Consider the following 20259-nt stretch of genomic DNA (forward strand, 5'->3'; position numbering starts at 1 on the left):
GTCTGTCTACTCTTATATTTATTCTCGCAGGGAAACAGAAGTACCTTTGTGCCAGCAGAAATGATTGCACCATCGATAAATTCCGAAGGAAAAATTGTCCATCTTGTCGCCTCCGGAAATGCTATGAAGCAGGGATGACTCTGGGAGGTATGATACTTTTATTCCTTTTTCTTATCTTCCCTTTCTCTCCCTCATTCTCTGGTTCTCTCTTTAAACCAGATTTTCCTCTTTGCTATACCCCACTCTGGGGCTAAGCATGAGAGCAGGAGGTGTGAAGCAAGAATCAGGCAGGACTCATCAGGGATGAGTATGAACTTTACTAAGAAGGGTTCCCCAGAGGAAATAATGGTACTGGCCTTATGTTGTTAAGTGGTGGCTAGGATGAGAGAACTAAGAAATTCAGAACAATTACAGGTGCAGGATGACCCAGGCACAGGCTGGCCTTGAACACTCAAGAATATCCATCAGTTAACTGCTGCCAATATTGTAGGGCTGGCCACCTGGAAAGAGAAGCTGCTTTTCTTTGGAGCCTATGACTAAGCTGCCAAGCAGAGCCAATTCCCTATCCCACACCTCCTAGGAATGAACAGGCCTTTTAATCATTTCCTTTTCCTTGCAAATCTATTGATCATTTCCAAAAGTATTTATTTTGGTAGCACAGTAGCTTGACAGAGGTAAGATATAGCTCTTTCATTGACGACTCCCCATCATAAGGTTTTCTGTTTCCTAGTCTGTGTCTACCATAAGCACTGGCACCATTCCAGAAAGGCTTAGCTGACACTCATACCCCCCACCAATTTCTCATTTCTTCATGTTCACATCTGCTTAATGCCAGAGTCATCTCTGCTGCCTGCCACTTCCAGAAAGATGCACCTTACATGAGTAAAGCAAGATCATTAGTCTATTTTTATTTCAAAATGGAACTTGAGGAAAGACAAACCTACTTCTAAATGCCTAAAACTGTAGCTTCATACCTGAATAGTCCTTATCAGCCTATCAGATTCTAGGAAAACCTATGCTCCTAGAATCCTGCCCTCTCCCCTCCCCTCTCAAGGCTAATTTGAAGCACTTGTCCATCTTTAGTTTTTTTTGTGTTTTTTTTTATGACATGTTCAATACCTTATCTGCTTATGTGTATATTTATAAAAACCAACTTGTTTTCTAACCATGTGTGGGTCTTCATGTAGATAACTCTATTCCTTCCTTTTAGGCCAGTAATAGTCCTTAAACAGACAAAAGTACTACAAATAAATTGATCCAGGCTCAATATGAGATGGTTTTAAAAGAAGCCTTTCAAGTAGTATCTAGTATTCCTAGAAATCATAGGCAGATGCTCTGTGAGTGGTTTTCCAGGCAGTCACATCAAATGAAACTCAAATATTTTTAAAAAATCAACCTTGTTCTTGTTTGATTTGTTTCTCCAGATAAACCTCAATTGTAGTGGGGAGGAAGAAATAAGACTAAGATGGGGAAGTGCAGAAGGAAAACAAAAGGGAAGTGTTTTCCATGTGAATTTTATGACCCTGTGTGAGGTTTCTGATACACTGAACTCTCATTTAGCTGTCTGTGAATTGTGTGTAAGAGATGGGGCTTGCAAGTAGAGAACCCCTTAGTTTTCCATCTGTTGATATGCCCACTTTGATGCAGGTAAAGCCTAATGGCAACCAAAGTCCTTGTACATTTGGCTCCTAACCTTAAAATTAGTGTCATGTCTCAGGCAACATCCTCTATTATAAAGCAGTCTATGACATGATTACAGTGAATCCCTTTGAAAAGGAGTTTATGTATAACAGATCATTTTAATACTCCTTATAGAAGATAGCCATAAATCTATAAATTTTTGGTGAGAATGGTATGGTAAATTTACAAATTGACTTTATACAGTTGATCAAGTTAAACTTTGAATGGGCTTGGTCAACACAATGAAAATAAGCTGAAAAGTGCTGTGGTTGACTTTATTTCACTTGCATTTCTGTAATATTTACTGTGTTTCTACTATGTACAAGGGACCATGCTAAGCAATAGAGCTTCAGGCAGGCATATTTCAAGAAATGTCTACAAGATAAAAGGATTTTTATGTCATCTAAATGGTCTTATCTTTGGAATCAGGAAGACCTAGGTTAAAGGCCCAGGTCCATTATTTATTGCACCCTGTCTATGTCTCAATTTCTTCATCTATAAATATCACTCTCACAGAGCTATAATGGGAATCATATTATATGAAAAATGTGAACATCTTTGGTAAATGACAAAGTGTAAGGGTTAATTATAACAATGAGGTTACTAGTAATTTATCTGGTTAGGATGTTCACAGCACTTCCCAGTTGGCTCTTATTCTGAGTTACTTGGTATGTCCTATGATAGTAACAGCTCCAACAGGCAGAGCATCACCAGAAATCACTCTTGATTACCTCAAACCAAAAATACTGTCAAGATCTTTTTGGAGATGAGTCTAGTAACTAAGATAATTATATATTATGTTCAAGTACCATGTCAGTAAGAACCCAAATGTTTACCCTCTTAGACATCATTGTTTGAAAAACAAACCTTTCCATTTTGCTAAACTTAAGTCTCCATTTCTTGCTTCCCTGCTGCAAACACATGTTAAGTTTGTTAACTTTCAAATTCAATGTATATCACACCTTTATTCAAAAAATGGAAAAAAGAAAGAAAACATCAATACAGAGTAACCGTTCTGAATACTTTATCATTAGACTTCCCTTTTCATAAGATTTGTGTTTAGCATAGACATTTAGATCAACTTGAAGGAGAATTAATATAATTTTGTTTATTCTTCCCATCATTCAGCTCTAAATTGCATAATCCATTCCAAAGTGGCAACTAAGAATGTGGCCTTACAAAAGTCTCTTCTCTCCTCTGAGGTTCAGTTTTCCCATCATAAAATTGGCATGGTGAGCTTCACCAAGAACCTGTATGGCACTACCATTTTGTGATTTTATATCTAAAGTCACAGAGAAAGAGTTTTAAGTTTATCAGCTCTTTTTTTTTTTGTATTGTCTATCTACTCCTTTCTAAAGTATAGATAGTTTAGACTTGAGTGCCTTGACCTGCATAGTAATTTAGCTACCTCATGTTACATCAAAGTAAGATATATTGTGTGTCTAAAAGTAGACTGGATAGATAGATTAGTGAGGGAGTGGAGAATAGAAGGGCTGCATTTGTATCTCAGAGAATCTGGCACTCTGGAGTTGATGGCTGCTTGGTCTTCAAGCCTTAAGTTCTCTAATCTGTGTCTTTTTTTTTCTATAGTGTTCCATCTACTATTTGGTATGGGACCTTCTCAATTCAGAGATACTTAAAACACACAGCCTTTTCCTTCCTGCTTCTAGTCCTATCTATCTATTCATAGCTTTCTTTCCCATAGCAGCTCTTGGTGTTTATGAAAGGATACTGGAGGTGATTGGATTCTCAGGGTTGTTTCCTTGAAGACTACCTCCAGGCTTCCAGCTTCCCATCTATGACAAGGATAGGACTTTCTTTGTACATGGTTAATTTCTGGCTGCTTTTGAAAAATCATATATTGCAAACTGCTTCCAAAATCTAACTCCCTTGCCTACCTTTAATTTAAGAAAAATTATAAACATAACTGTCTAGAAAGGGACTTTCTCTCCAGTGAACTAGATATGGTTTTTCACAGCCTATGTTTAGAATAAATATACAGCTACTTCTCACTTTCCTCTGCACTTCTCAAGGATGTGCTCTGAGTTTCCAAGATGGAATAAGAATGAATTGCTCTTATCTGCCCTCTTCTCCCCTGACCCCTCCCCTTTTTCACTTTCTCTCCTATTCCTCCCCAGACATTACTTCTTTTTGTGTTTTGCAACACAAAAGGTTCTCAGACTTTACTAAATAGTATTGGTGCCTGTTACTCTCTCCTTTCTTTGACCAAGGAAGATGGTAGACCTTCAAGACTTTCAGGTAGCAGCCAAACCCCAAAAGAGTAGAAGAAACATGGAACTCTAGAACATGTAAGACTCTGAGGTGTGCACCATTTTCTTCAGAGGTTGTCTATAATTGTCTTTTCTACTAGGAGCCTGAACTCTACATCTGAGACTTAAATCTGTTAATAGATCTGCAGGTTTTAACAATCTCCATAATTCTTTAGTTGGGAGGATTGCTCAGGGAACCCCTGGTCATGGTCTGATGTTGTCATGGATACTTTGGTTTCTAGTATTGAAGACTGTCTTTATGCCAGACCTGTCTTGTGTGCAACTGAGGGATTCCAATGTTGACATGCTACTCATGGAATTGTTCTTAAGGAGACAAATTTCACAGCATTTATTAATCCATATATTTATTCATCTATCCTTCTAAGAACCCATCTAGATAGTCCTCCCATCTTTCCATCTATTCATTCATCTATTTATCTGTTTATAAATATTTATTGAGTTTCAACTATGTGCCAAACACTATAGTAGGCGTTTTAAAGAAACAGAAATTAATAAGATATGATCCCTGCCCTCAAAAAGTTAAACAAGGGGAGAAACATGGTGATAATAATACACCTTCATCTTAAAGTATAAATAGGAATGACTAGAAAGTTATTGAGTGAGATAGACAGGAAAAGGCATTCAAGGCAAAGGGCACAGGTTGAATAAAGATGCAGAGACATAAAAAAGGCATCGAGGATTTGAGGAATAGCAAGTAGTTTAATATGGTTAGATCTGAGTAGATGGGAAAGACAAGCTGAAACCACATTGAAAATGGATCTGATTATGCTTAAAGGTTTGGACTTCAGACAGTTGAATATTTGCATATGTTCACATATGATTTTGTTTATTTGCTTGTTTTTTTAAGACAATTAATTATAGAGTTAAATTTTAGAAAATTAAATGGTAGGCCAGAGAGGGGGAAGAGGGATGGAAAGAGAGGAGAGAGAGAGAGAGAGAGAGAGAGAGAGAGAGAGAGAGAGAGAGAGATTTGTAGCATTAAATTTTGCTGAACACCTGAGATTGCAGCCTTGGTTCCTGGGGTTTGGTTCCTTCTATTTGTGTTGATACCTACAAGTACTGATCATTTACATAAGTCCTTACCTTATATAAGCATGTTGTCTTGATATAGGCCAGTGTTTCTCTGTGTGGGATCTGAGAAAACTAGTTCCATGGTGTAGTCCATGAAAAAAGATTTCTATGGTCAAATAACTTAGGCAAAGTTGCATATTATGGTCTTTCTCAAGAAGATTTATTGTGTATGTTTTCATTTCACAGACCTTGCAAATAGTGCAATAAGGTAAAGTGAGGAGCTTGGCAACTCAGGATTCCCACATTTAATTCATCCACAGAAACCATTTTTTCACTTAACACCTGTTAATATCCTACAAAACTACTGTATTCTGGGATACATTTTGGAAAACTTGGATATACGCCTATTCCAGGTCATCTATTTTTTAAATATGTATGTCAAAGAAGGAAATTTTGCCTTTTGTGACAACATAGATGAACCTATAGAGTATTATGCTAAATGAAAAAAGCCAGTCAGTCAGAGAAAGACAAGTACCATATGATGTCACTTATATGTGGAATGTAATGAACCAATTAAATTAATAAACACAATAAAAACAGACACATAGATAGAGAACAGACTAACAGCTGTCAAAGAGGAGGGGTTTGTGGGGCTGGGTGAAAAAGGTGAAAGTACTACACACACAAAAAAAAATGGTGATTACCAGAGGGAAATGTGATGGGGGGGCGGGGTAGAAGAGGGTAAAGGGGGGAATAAATGGTAATGGAAGGAGAATTGTGGGGTGTTGAAAACACAGTACAATATATAATTGATGTATTATAGAATTGTACACTTGAAACCTATATAATTGTATTAAGCAATGTCACCCCAATAAATTCAATTTAAAAAAGAGAATGCCTTCATGATGAAGAGTAGACCATTCTCACCACGTCTCAATGAATATGCACCAGGGGCTATTAAAACCACTAAAGTAAACCATGTTGGGTCTGTATTATTTTTATACACAAAGGACGAGATGCAATCCATGCCAAAACAGAGTTATTGCCCAAGTCATCTCATAGGCATAGGTACATATTTCTGACCCGAGGAACATGCTAGACAAATTATTTTTGAGAAATATGATGACTTCCAGTATTGTGCAGAGTAATTACTAAATATTTTGGATATCTATATATTCTTCACTAAAGTTTATCAGTTCTTTTGTGTACTCTCTGACCAGAATTCTAATATCTACCTAGATCCTCATCATGGAGCTACCACATAATCTCATTGCTAAAGTAGGAGGCCTAGAAATCACATATTTGTAGAATTTGAGTACCACTGCCTACCCAATGATTGAATCTTCTCTACCTCCAGTGCAGCAGGCAGCAGATTATCATAAAAATCAACAATGTGGGACTCAGTTACTTGGAGTTTCTCCTTTGACTCTCAATAATAGAGCCCTAAAAGTTTTCAGGCTGGAGATGCAAATGGTAAATCTCAATTGTGACAAGTGCTACCTTCCCCCTCCCACAGTTCTTAGCTAACTGAGTATTCCTACAGATATGCACAACTGAGGTATGCACAAAAGAGCAGAATAGCTCAATAAACTTTGAAATCAACATGCACAACATATGACAGCACTTGTAATCTGCCCCCCCTCAGTTTTATTGAAATAATGACATATAATATTTTATTAAAAGTGTGCAACATAGTAATTTTATATACATCTCTATATAATCACCACAATAGGTTTAGTTAACATCCATCAACATACATAGTTACAATTTTTTTCCTTGTGATGAGAGCTTTCATGATCTACTCTTTTAACAACTTTTAAATATACAATACAGTATTATTAACTATAGTCACAGGCTGTACATAACACAACCAAAATTTAATTATCGTTTAACTGTAAGTTTGTAGGTTTTAAAAAATTATTTTATTTTATTGTTGACACTATTACAAAATGACACACACTGAACTCATAGTCTATACTTTTGACCACCTTCAACCATTTCCCCACCCGCTAACCCCCACCTCTGGTAACTATAAATTTGTTCTCTATTTCTATGAGTTCAGTGTGTTTTTAGATTCAACATATAACTGAGGTCATATAGTATTTGTCTTGCTCTGTCTTACTTATTTCACTTAGCATTATGTTCCAAAGGTCCATCCTTGTTGTTGCAATGGCAATATTTCCTTTTTATGGCCGAATCACCCTTGAATCAACTGCCAATCACCATCTTCCAGTTCGTTACATACATATATGGTGACACATTTTAGAGAAAACGGTATATTTCTCTCTAATTGTAGTTCGAGAGAGAGACTATATCTCTTCATTCCTCCAAACTAAATTACCTGGGACAGCATATATATTTTGTAGTCTATCTTTGAGAATGTGTTTTAGAGAACTATAGTTAGGGGTAAATAATTTTTTCTAATCATCAAAATGGATGATACCCCATGTCGTGTACTTGAATGAGTATCTCAGTTGTAAAATTTCCACTTAAAATCCTTGAGTTTTTAAAGTGTAATTGCAGCAGAAAGATTTTATTGTTGTTTACTTTTGCTATGAGTGCTCCAAAATCCCTCAGTTGCTCTTGAAAGAGTAAAATGATATCATAGGCAATATTTTTCAAAGGTAGTAGTCAGAAAGCTAAAAGTACACAGCACAGAATAGGTCATATGTACAAAGGCAAGTATTTTCCAAGTTTTACAATTCAGGAAAAACATTTTATTTTAACTGTTTTAAAACATTTTAATTTAAAAAGAGTATCACCTGTTGTTACAAACTGTAGGATATATTCCTTAAGATCTCAAAAGTGTTTAAAATATTATTTTTTATTTTTATTTTTTTAAATTTCTTTATTGATTAAGTTGTTACATATGTGTCCTTATTCCCCCATTACCCCCTTATCCCCCCCACTTAGATCTCTTAAACCATCTATATAAATGTCTTCCTTTTTCCTGTTTAATACCCCCCATTGGACCAATGATTTTGTGGCTGAAGTGAAAATTAATTGTTGAGGGACATTTCAGCCTTCTAGCAATCAGCAATTTTAAAAACTGTAAGCACCAATCCTGAAGAAATAACCTGCAGGAAAATTGGAGTGGCATTTGGAACTAAGAAGAAAATCTGGATCTTGGCCAAGACAAAAGGTCACCAGCCCCAGCCTGCACAGTGTGGTATGTCATGCTGGCCACAATAAAACTGAAAGAGACTGAGGACTCTCCCCAGGGTGGAAAATGAGGCATGGAAGCTTTGATTAGTGAGCTGTTAGGCACATAGATATTAATTTTGAAGCATTCTCTTCTCTAAGCTGAGTAATAATGCTTGTAATATTATGGGATTATTTGGCTGCTGTAAGAAATTCAGAAGACCAAATAGAGAGTTTTTATTGGGCTCTGAGTGTCTATTGAGACTGTTAAATTCCATCTCTCTTCTTTTCCTCCACATCCTCCTTCTCCACACCCCCTGCCTAATCCTTACACACTGTGTACAGAGATTCAAACACCCAGTATATATATACTAGAAGCCCAGTGCACAAATTCGTGCATGGGTGGGGTCCCTCTGGGTGGCCTGCATGGATCTGCTGAAACCCCGCAGTCCAACGCTGCCTTCAGCTCCTACCTGCCACTCCCGCTCATCCCGGCCCCACTGTGCCTGCCATGGGCTCATGCCCAATCAGTCCCAATCTCAGGAAAGGCTTGTGCTGCTGCAGCAGTGCTCACCAGCCATGAGCCCTGCGTCTAGCACCCTCCAAAGGTGAGTGGCTTGAGGGATCAGGCTGAAACCAGCTCTCTGACATCCCCCGAGGGGTACCAGATTGCAAGAGGGCTAGGCCAGCCTGAAGGATCCCACCGGTGCATGGGCCAGGGAGAGACCGCGGGAGGGCTCCAGGGTGTGTCCGGCCCATCTCATTCAGTCCTGATTGGCCGGACCCCAGCAGCAAGCTAACCTACCAGTCAGAGCATCTGCCGCCTGGTGGTCAGTGCACGTCATAGTGACTGGTCAACCAGTTGACTATCTGCCTCTTGGTGGTCAGTGCACATCATAACGAGCAGTTGAGCAGCCTTAGCATATCATTAGCATATGCTTTGATTGGTTGTTTGTTTGTTCTGCTGCTAGGTTTACTTGCATATTACCCTTTTATCATATAGGATATACTCTTTATATATTAATCAATAAAGCAGAAAAGAAGGGACAAAAAAACAATTCCAAGTAAAGAACTTTCCATACCACATTGCACCTCAGTCATACAGGTGGGTAAGAAAAGAGAACAGGAATCCCCAATCCAAAATGGTAGCTGCCTGCTTTTCCCAATTTTGCATGCTTCCTCCATTCATAGGACCTGACTCAGGCATTTGATAATCAGGCCTGCTAGGTGCAAGCCCATCTTTAAACTGCTGTATTCAACAGTATTTCCTTTTCATATTAGAAAAATTCTAGTTTGACAACTACAAGTATCTCAAAATGACCAGACACTGGAGAAAGGCTGACCTGCCTCATTCAGAATGAGGGTTCTAGAGTGCAATTGAATAGCCCAGAAAAACCTGGAATCTGAGCCTTAAGGGCTTAAGCCCCTGCTCCTGAACACAGACTCTGATGTCGGGGCTGGGGGCTACTCTCTTAGTTGATGATTCTCCCCCATGGGACTGCTGGTGTTTCCATAACTCACAGGGATGTTGTAAGGACTAGCTCTAGAAGTAGTAACAGTTACCACTTAGGTAGTCATATCATGATGTTTTCTGTAGTATGATAGTGTTGGAAGAATGCTTTTTAATGATTGATTTTAGGGAGACAGAGGAAGGGAGGGAGGGAGGGAGGGAGGGAGGGAGGAAGGAAGGAAGGAAGGAAGGAAGGAAGGAAGGAAGGAAGGAAGGAAGGAAGGAAGGAAGGAGGGAAGGAAAGGGGAGGGAGAGAGGAAGAGAGAGAAAGAGAGAGGGAAAGGGAGAGGGAGAGAGAGAGAGAGAGAGAGAGAGAGAGAGAGAGAGAGAGAGAGCGCTTTGGTGTTCTACTCATTTATGGATTTATTGGTTGATTCTTGTATGTGTCCATGTGTCCATGTGTCCTGTATAGGGATCAAACCCAACCTTTGCATATTGGTACACTAACCAACTGAGCTACCAACCAGGGCAAGCAGAGTTTTTATTTTATTTTATTGTTCTTGATCATATGTGATAGCAGCCAGGCACTGGATCACAACTGCAGCTGTAGCTCAGTTGCTTGTTTTCCACAGTATGTTGCTGGGAAGAAGATTTGCTGATGGAACTGAAGGTGCTACCTTGAATAAAAGCCACTGTACCTATCTGAGGCTCCTATAGTCATTTCCACTTGGTTAGTAGGCAATTCATTAATTTATCCTTACCTCCATTCTGCTGGACCTCTGCCAAGGACCCATATCTGAAACTCAGGCCGCATCACTGAGCTGAAGGTAGTATTAGCTGTCCACAAAGTTAAATAAATAAGAATCTCATTTATGGCCCTCCTGAAGGAGCTTCCCCAAGAAGCCAGCCAACCCCTCTTCAAACGGATCAGGAGACTAGAGCCAGAGAAGTTTTTGGTTTTTTTTTCCTCCACATTCTTAAAGTCAAGGTGACTCTGTTTTCAAGAACACAAACACACTTGAACCTCTCATAAAGAGGAGGCAAAATCTACGAACTAGTGCCTACTTCTCTTGTTTACTATTGAAGTTAGGATGATGGGAGAAAGTGGATCAGGCTTTACTTCCTACTTCTAGCTGTAGTGTACTCACACTCCTCCACTGCTCACTCATATCATATGCTTGCCTCTTCACCAGTTGTGAGGCTTTGTTCTTCTGCCAAGCCAGCCTCAAATTTTGCATTGATATAAAAGAGGAGGCACTTAGAATTAGAAATATTTTGCTATGCTGCATCTGTTCAAGAACCTTCATATTAAAACCACTTTCCTTCTGGTGTATGTGGAGTCTTTAAACCCAGGAGTAACCAAATATGCATGTATATTATAAATTCATGTAGTTACTTTTTCCAGTGGAAAACCTTGGTATGTGAAAGCATTTCTAAGCTTTTTGGTAATGGCCTTATACCCCTCACCCAAGATGGCATCAGGACAGAAGCACTCGCCCTGACTTGCCCAGGGCTTGCGTTTTCCACCCTCTTCCTTCTCCAGTCTACACACACACATACTACACAATATCTCTCTCATTCTCTCATTCTCTCTCTCTCTCTCTCTCTCTCTCTCTCTCTCTCTCTCTCTCTCTCTCTCTCTCCTTCCTCTGATTCAGCAACATTCTAGAGAGAAGCCAAGAAAGGACTTCAGGAGGGAGGGGAGTTCCCTCTCTTTGGGGCACAGTTTTAATCTCCAGACCAACAATAGTTTCTTAAGGTGGATTGAAAGGCTAATGTGTTTTATTTGTTAACTGCTTTCTATTTGTTTAAATGTTGCATATTTCTGCTAGTGGATTTTCCTTTAATAAAACCATTAATGCAGCAATGGTATTTTCTTATTTACAACAGACTGACAGAATTAATGCTGTTAACATTGGGCCTTTTTTCTTTCTTTCTTTTTTTTTTTTCTCTCTCTCGTTTGCTTTTCAGGTCATCCTGACCTGTTCAGCTTAGACTGTTTCACATTTGTTTTTAATGTCAGTTTAAATGTAATTGTAAAAGCATGTATGCTCTAAATTCATGTAGTTAATTTTTCCAGTGGAAAAGTTTGGTATGTGAAAGCATTTCCAAGCTTTTTGGTAATGACCTTATGCCCCTCACCCAGGATGGCATCTGGACAGTAAGCCCCTTTCTTCTGGCTCTGTAGTAGAGAGAGACTTGGAAATAATTTCTGCCAGATTCTGTGCTTTGGCAAGGATATGCAGCATTGCATATCATTCTGTTATTAATTACATTTACTCCTTCATGAGCTAAAAACCATTAGACTAAATAGTCCAACATAAACCTTGAAAGATAAAATTTGATATTCCTTTTCCTGACTATTCCTTTGACTCAGAATTGAGACTGGGAGGAAAATGGGAGTGTGAGGGGAAGACCAAGAAACCTTCTTGTCCGAGGGAATTTTACCTACACTTACTAGTGCATATGTACACTTGGATGCACCCCCAACTAATGTCTCATTCCATGCATGCCAGGAACTGGCTCTGTTCCTGTTCTCTTGTCGCTGTCCTAGTTCTTCATCACTCATCTCCAGCTGACCCTTTCCCACTAACATGCTACTCAACCTGATTAAATAGAAACAATAGAGCCTGAGAAGTCAGAATAGCTGATTCTAGTCCCTGCTCTGCTACTATATAGCTGTGTTAACTTGGGCAAGACTTAGCATTGGCCTTCAGTCTACTCGTTTGTTTGTTTTTAAGAATTGGTTTGAATGGGAGATCTGGGATAGACAAGATTTCGGGCCTTCAAATATTTTCTTGGCAATCTAACCTATTCTTCAAACAAAATCTGACATTCCCAAATATAAATATAGAATAAAGCCCTGCTGCTCTGGTTTGAAACAAGGTGGGGTTATTGGAGCCACATGTTCAGGCCCATTTTATCTCTTCTCAGGGGCTCTCAAAGAAACTTGTAGAACTCTTGGGGTACTACTACTAAATTAGTTTGATGTCAGGAGACCCTAGCCATTCTGATTCTCGCCCCTAATTAATTTTAATCCTTGTGGAATTGATGTTTCATTGGTTAGCTTTTCCAGAAAGATATTTACCTGCTGGTGATAAAGGGGATGAAATGGAGCAATGTGGGGCTTAGTAGCCAGCAAGAGTAAGAGACATCATTTATTGACCTACAGAATTTGCTCCATGTTAAGTACCTAGTATACATTCTCTATGGGAATATTACAACAACTCTGCAAAGTAGATCCTATGATTATCTTAAGGGTCTGAACCCTGTTAGTTTGTCCCTAAACCTTTTGCTTCAGTCCAGTTGCCTGAGATTGAAGATAATACTTCTTATAGGTTGTTAAAGTAGGCAGTTTTTCAGAATGTTTTTTAGCTAGAGATCCATTCTTATCCTTAGAAAATTTCATAACCTTCCCATTGGCATGCACCTCTACCAAATTCAGAGCACTTTAACTAAAATCATCTAATTTCCTTCTAATAATAGTCCTATGCAGTAGTCAGGCCAGATTGTCACCATTATACAGAGGAGAAAATGGAGGTTTATGAGAAATTAAGGGAACATGTCCAAGGCCAAAGATGCAATAAGACTCTGAATACCACCACCTTTTCTTTATTCTGAATAACATTTTAGAACTTTGATGTCATCATTGCATTTTGCCCCCTTAAGCTCAGTACATTTTTCACTATGTTTCAGACTTAGAAAGTCCTTCTAGTAGTGTAAAATCTTCCCCCTACTTTTAGACACCATCATGTTGTCTATATTCCTTGTTAAATACTTTATTAATTAGATACTAATATTATCCCCACTTTTCAAATGAGGAAATTGAGGTACAGAGAGGCTAAGTCTTACTCAAAGTCTCACAGCTAGTACGCAATAGAGCCAAGCTTATAACTAAGACAATTTGACTCCAGACTCTTTGCTTTTAACTACTACCCTTTATAAATATACTAGTGGCCCGGTGCACAAAATACATGCACATTAAAAGCAAATTAATTAGAGGAAATATTTTAATATTGCTATTTGCCCTTTCTCCATAATAGAAGTGTCAGAGATGAAAGAAAATTAGTAAAATGTATATGAAAATCTCCCTCCTGTCAGAGTCTGGGGCAAACCATGGGACCCAAAGTCAAGTCCCCGCCCACCTGCTCACACCTCGAAATCACGCAAGACACAGACCTGGCCAGTACCACCCCCATCAAGCCCCACAGGGCAAGGGGAGCAGCCTCAGGTCTTCTGTCAAGCCCCACCGGATGGGGGGCACAACATCAGGTCCCCATAAAACCCCACTGGGCAGAAGGTGCAGCCTCAGGTCATCTGTCAAGCCCCACTGGGCAGAGGGCATAGCATCAGGTCCCCTATAAAGCCCCACTGGGTGGGAGGTGCAGCCTCAGGTTCCCCGGCCTGGCGCCAGGCAGGGGGTGTGACCTCAGGTCCCCCAGACCGGCCTCAGGTCCCCTGGCCCCAGTGCCGGGGTGGGGGTCACAGCGTCAGATCCCCAATCAATCCCCGCCTGGCAGGGGGCACAGCCTCAGGTCCCCCGTCAAGCCCCATGCCAGGTGGAGAGCCGCAGCCTCAGGTCCCCCATCAAGCTCCACCAGGTGGGGGGCATGGCCTCAGTTCCCCAGTCAAGCCCCACCAGGAGGGGGGTGTAGCCTCAGCCCCCCAGCCCTAGTGCCAGGGCGGGGGGCATGGCCTCAGGTCCCCTGGCTCCGGCACCAGGGTGGGGGGGGGCACAACCTCAGGTCCCCCATCAAGCCCCACTGAGCAGGGAGCACAGCCTCAGGTCCCCCGTCAAGCCCAGCCAGGCGGGGGGCACAGCCTCAGATCCTCTGTCAAGCCCCGCCAGGTGGGGGGGTGCAGCCTCAACTCCCAGCCCATGTGCCTGGGCAGGGGGCCTGGCCTCAGGTCCCCTGGTGCAGCGTCAGGTCCCCCGGTCCTGGCTCCGGGGCAGGGGGCGCAGCCTCAGGTCCCCCAGCCCCAGCACAAGGGTGGAGGGCGTGACAACCATTTGCATACTAGCTCTTTATTATATAGGATTATATAGGATGAGGAAATTAGGAGCAAAAGAGGGAAAGAGATGATTCTGAGGTCATGCAGTGAGGTCCCCTGGATCCTAATCCAGTGTTTCTCTGACCTTCCAAGCCTAAAGTCATACAGTGACATGCCCTGAGTCTAATCCTAGTAAGTGGAAAGATGGCTGGCATGATTTAAACCAGAACTGTATACTGGCATTCCCCAGACCAAAATTCTCTTACAGAATTCTGTTTGTCCAGCACAGTCTTTGTTTAGAAAATTGACGTAGACTGCTCCCAGGCAGGGTTTCAATCACTTTCACTGTCCCAAACTCACTCTATGTTCACTAGGCTGTTTTACTCATTTACATTTATCTGCCCAACTAGTGAAGGTGTTTTAGCACTTAGATTTAAGCATTATAATATATAAGCATCTGCACACACACATACTCACATAATCACAGTCTAGTCCGTTTTCACAACCTATTTGCAGCCCTGCAGCACACATACCTTTATGTTTACTTAGTATTTAGAATTACACTTAAGATCTGAATTCAGTTTTATAGGCAGCTACATCCAGAAGAAACTCTGTTACTGTTTTTCATTTCGTAACCTTATTTTTCCCTTCCCTTCTCTGTTCTATCTGGTTCTCTGTTAATTCTGCTGTCCATCTTCCCCCATGCCTGAGTTAGGTCACCTGCAAGCCATTCACTCTCTACTCTTTAAAAATGGATAGAGAGTGAAGAAACCATTTTGAAGGCTCACTATCTGCCAGGTATTCTCTCTTATTTAGTTCTCCAAAGTATTCTAAGCCCTAGGTCAGGGCATTCCCGTTTTACAAATGAGGAAACTAGATCTAAGAGAAGCTAAGCAAAGGGGTCAAAGTTATTAAACTAGTTAATTGACAGAGCTGGGATTTTAACACAAGATTGGCTCCAAAGCCTATTATCTTGCCCTACACCACACTTCTATAATGAAAGTGTATTAGTTTTCTATTGCTGCAAAATATTTGACCACAAATCTAGCAGCTTAAAATAGTACTCATTTATCAGCCCACAGTTCTGTTAAGTCAGAAGTCTGACACAGCATGACTAGATTCTCAGCTCAGTATCTCACAAGGATGAAATCAAGGTATTGGCCAGACAGCATTCTAATCTGGAGCTCAGTGTCCTCTTCCAAGCTCATGTTATTATAGCAAGATTCAGTTTCTTGCAGCTGTAGGATTAAAGCTCCTGTGTCCTTTCTGGCTGTTAGCAAGAGGTTGCTCTCAGCTACTCAAGGCTGCTCTCATTCCTTGCCATGTGTACCCCCACCTTCAAAGCCAACAATAGAGAATCTTCCCTGTTTAAATACCCCGACTCCGTGAAGATCTTTCCAGAAAGAGCCTGATGTCTTTTAAAGGTTCATCTGATTATGTCAGACCCATCAAGGATAACCACCCGTAAATTCAACTGAATTGCAGACTTAATCACATCTGTCCATTCTTTCACGACAGCACTTAGATTAGTGTTATCTAAATAACTGAAAGAATGTGTCTGCTCACCAGGGGTTGGGAATATTGGGGGCCATCTTATAAATCTACCTACCACAGAAAGTGTGCTCTAAATGAGGAAGAGAAACATCCTTGACTTAGGGAGAAGGATTCAAACTTTGTAAGGCTTTGGAAACTTCAACTCACCATGCCTCTCCCCTGCCCATGGATGAGAAAGCCTCTATTTTGAGGTGGCAAGGAATGAAGCTGCAAAAGTGTCTAAAGGTCACAGTGGCTATAAAAGCTACAGATTAATCACATCTACCTTTCCTTAGGCATACTTAATAATTTCTGATTTGAAAAATCTTTCTCTGGTGCTGTAGAGAAAGATTTTTCAAAGGAATCTAATGCCACCTGGCTGAAAAGTGCATTCCCCATAGGATCCAGGCACCATGTCAGGTGCTCCAATACCCTAAAGAGCCAGTAGGGACAGGGAAGTACCTTCTAGTGGCCCTTTCTCATCTCTGCTCTGATCTGAGATTGAAAGACAGGGAAGGGATGCAAAGCAACTCACACAACACTAGAACTATCCACCTTTACTGTCTTCTTTCTCCTCACTTCACCACTCCATTTAAGTAAACTATGTGTCACTGCCATAGCACAGGGGCCAGAAGGCCTGTACTTCACATGAAAGAATTAGATATGACTCTGGGGCTCAGGTGCAGGAGGCAGGAGGGGTGTGGGGTGGCCTTCATGGACGAAAACAAGGCCTTGGACATTGAATAACAGCTGAGACTAGCAAGCTTCATTGCCCAGCATTCTAAATCATCTAGCAACATGCCGGCCTTTACTGTAGAGAGAGAACAGAGGATCCCCAGCAGAGTGGATAGAATCTGATTTCATTTATGTTCAGTACACTCACCCTCTTCAGGCAGAGAGGCCAGAACACCTGGTGCAGTTTGAGCCACTGTGGCCAGGGACAACACATTACCCAGGTCCTGGACGCAAGTAGGAATGTGGCTTCTCTTCCTCAAGCAGATGCCACATAGGTCTAGAGGAGCAGGATGTAAAAATACCAACCAATTTCTCATTAGCACTACACAGAGAAGGGAATTATTTCATGTTGATGGATTCTCCCCACAGTCTCTACACATATCAGTCTTGCTTGTAATGAATTTGTTTAGATCCACAAGTCATCAACCCACTGATATCTGAATCACTGTTGGTACGGGAAAGGCTGCAGAGCATGCCTCACTAACTGTACCACCACCAATTGCTCTGTGTGCCCCTTCACCTTTTAGAAAAACCCATAGATATATCTGTGTAAAATTCTTTGGCTGTTTTTCTTCTTTATCAATAGCATGAATAGGGCATGATAAATGGGACAGCTTCCCCAGAGAACAGTTTGATCCACAGCACTATTCCATAGAACTTTCTATGATGATGGAAATGTTCTATATCTCTGCTGTCCAATATAGCAGGCACTAGTCACATGTGGCTTTTGAGCACTTGAAAAGAAATGTAGCTAATTATATTAAGAAATTATATTTTTAATTTTCTCTAATTTTAATTAACTTAAATTTAAATATCCAGATGTGGCTAGAGGCTATTGTATTATATAGTGCAAATATAGAAGGAGCTCAGAGAGGCAGGTACTGAGATGGAGTAGAAATTAGCCCAAAAGAGAGCTATTGTGGTACAGCAACCTCACTCTTTCTGGCTTCGGCCCAGCCCCCCATCTTTGACTTGAAAGGTTAGATTAATGTCACAAGTCCCAAAATTGTGACTAAGGACTAAATTCAATTTTGGAATATAGATTAGTTCCAGGAAATATTTAAATATTTTATGAATGCCTTCCAGGTGTGTGTGTGTGTGTGTGTGTGTGTGTGTGTGTGTGCATATACAAGTACATGGCAAGGGCAGAAAGGCAGTAAGGCATTCACTTCAGTTCACCAGTTTCCACCACACACACACACACACACACACACACACACACACACACACACACACCACTGTATTACCTGTATAGACCCTGTAGGTATATTGAATCTGTGACCCCCTCGATGAGATGATTTCTAAGGACCCTTCCTGTTTTGTCATGCTGTGAATATTTAGGCCTCTTATAGTACCCCAAACCTGTTTTGACTTTGGACACATGACTAGAGTATTCTCATAGCTTCCTGCCTCTGCCCTTCCAGATTTAATGCTAGTTAATGAATTTTGGAGTATGGGGGTAGAAGGCAGAAAAGATACAACCCCAGCACTGTTATTCAGCTCTTTTATTAAAGCTAGAGATAAGGTTCAGGATTTCAGACACTTTGGGCTGGCAGCATGATAGTAGAAAGAACATGGGATTTGTAGTCAGCAGACCAGGTTTAGATTAAAAATTTTACTAGCTGTATTAACCTCAGTTTACTTACTTGCAAAAAAAAGACTTTTAAATATTCCTAGCCTTCAAAGATTATTGTGGAATTAAATTATGTAATGTGTGCATGAAGTGAGGCACATAGAAGGCTCTGAAGAAAATAGTTATCTTTATTTCTCTTTGTTACTTCAGGCATGGAGCTAATTATATCTGTCTTCTCCCAGGCTTGAAGAGGACTAAATGGTCTGGCAACTCCTGATCTCAAGGCCATAAAGTGCCAATAATGGGGACAAAGAGGGTCTACCTCTAGAACATGTACCAGGGGAGCAGATCCAGTAGGAACTGCCAATCTGTAGAACTGCCTACAAGAACTCATGTCAGAAACAAGTTCACTAGTTGACAAGATATTATGGAGGCCAGGTCTCTAGTTCTGGGAGAAGATAGACTTAGCCTGGACCATACCTTCCAGCCTATTCTGTGGGTGGGAAGTGGGAGTTGGCAATGGATGTACATATATCCTTACTGTTGAGTGTGCCCAAGCTGGAGAGAAATTATTGTTGAACAAGGTCATCTTACCACTCTGGGTTGACTTTTCAGACTCTCTTGTTATTTTACCCTGAGGTTCCTCTGTGCTCCTCTTGCACCACCAACCCCACTATTTTTTCTTCCTCTATTCTAGTTGTTGATCCAAATATATGATCTATTCTTGCATTGAGTTACACTATGATTAGAGTTTGCATTGCAGGACTTATTTCTCTGATTAGACCTGAAAATTTGTTTCAGATAAGTAAATTTTTCTGCAGATGCCAGAAACAGATCAGCAGCAGGTTTCGTTGTATTTATCCATTTAAATTGAGCAATCCACTTCTTTCTTTGTTTTATACCTTTTAAAATTTATTGTTGTAACTTTAAATGGATTAGAGATAAAGTGGTTTGTGGTCTACCTCAGTGTATCTGCCTATACTAGGGCTCAGAGTAATGACATCTTCAATTATTTATATTTGTGCCAATATAAATGTTAGGGAAGTAAACATTAGGATGCCCAAAGACCTCTAAATTGTGTGCATGTGAGCATGGGGAGAAGATGGTTCATAAGGCTTGAGTTTTGGGTTGTTGTTGTTTGAAATAATGTTATTTTTATCATTTTTCCTATTGGCTGCCTCCTAGCATTGTTCCTATTTTACATATAGATGAGAAACAAGGAAATTCTTTTATTTCTTTGTTACTATTAGGTATTTCAGCCCTTCAAATTCCCCTTTGATAAAAAATAAAATCAATATGTGACTTAGAGTGCATATTCACTATAGGTCTAATATCTCACAATATCTGAAGTTGTTATAGTATTCAGTGGCAAATGTTGCAACACCAGAAAATTCCTATTTCTTTAGTGGAAATTGAGATGATACAATTTGGTAGTCTGAAGATGAGAAAGGACATTCAAGGGCATTTTTAAAAAGTTCCATCTGATGCTTCAAGCTCGAATTATTTTTTAACTTTATTTTCATTATTAACACTATTACAGATGTCCCCATTCCCCCTCTCCTTTGTCCACCTCCACTGAGCCCCTGCCCCCTTTCCCTGTAGCTATCACTACACTGTTGTCTATGCCTATGGGCTATGCATGTATGTTCTTTGGCAGATACTTTCACCTTCTTTCATCCAGGCCCTCCCCTCCCCTCTGACAGCTGTCAGTCTGTTCCATGTATCCATGCCTCTGTTTCCATTTTGTTTGGCAGTTTATTTTGTTCATTAGATGCCACGTGTAAGTGAGATCATATGATATTTGTCTTTCTCTGACTGGCTTATTTCACTTAGCATAATAATTTCCAGGTCCA

General features: G+C 40.4%; 1 protein-coding gene across 1 annotated transcript in view; it reads left to right on the forward strand.

The window, feature by feature from the left end:
- AR (androgen receptor) overlaps positions 1 to 20259 on the forward strand; it is a gene marked incomplete at both ends in the record, with an annotated part of 321271 nt that overhangs the window by 280016 nt on the left and 20996 nt on the right. The window contains one exon of the mRNA XM_079765068.1: positions 31 to 147. Coding sequence (XP_079621194.1) covers positions 31 to 147 — 117 coding nt within the window. The remainder of the gene's footprint in view (positions 1 to 30; positions 148 to 20259) is intronic.

This window comes from Cnephaeus nilssonii (assembly GCF_951640355.1).
Source record: "Cnephaeus nilssonii genome assembly, chromosome: X".
NCBI lineage: Eukaryota > Metazoa > Chordata > Mammalia > Chiroptera > Vespertilionidae > Cnephaeus > Cnephaeus nilssonii.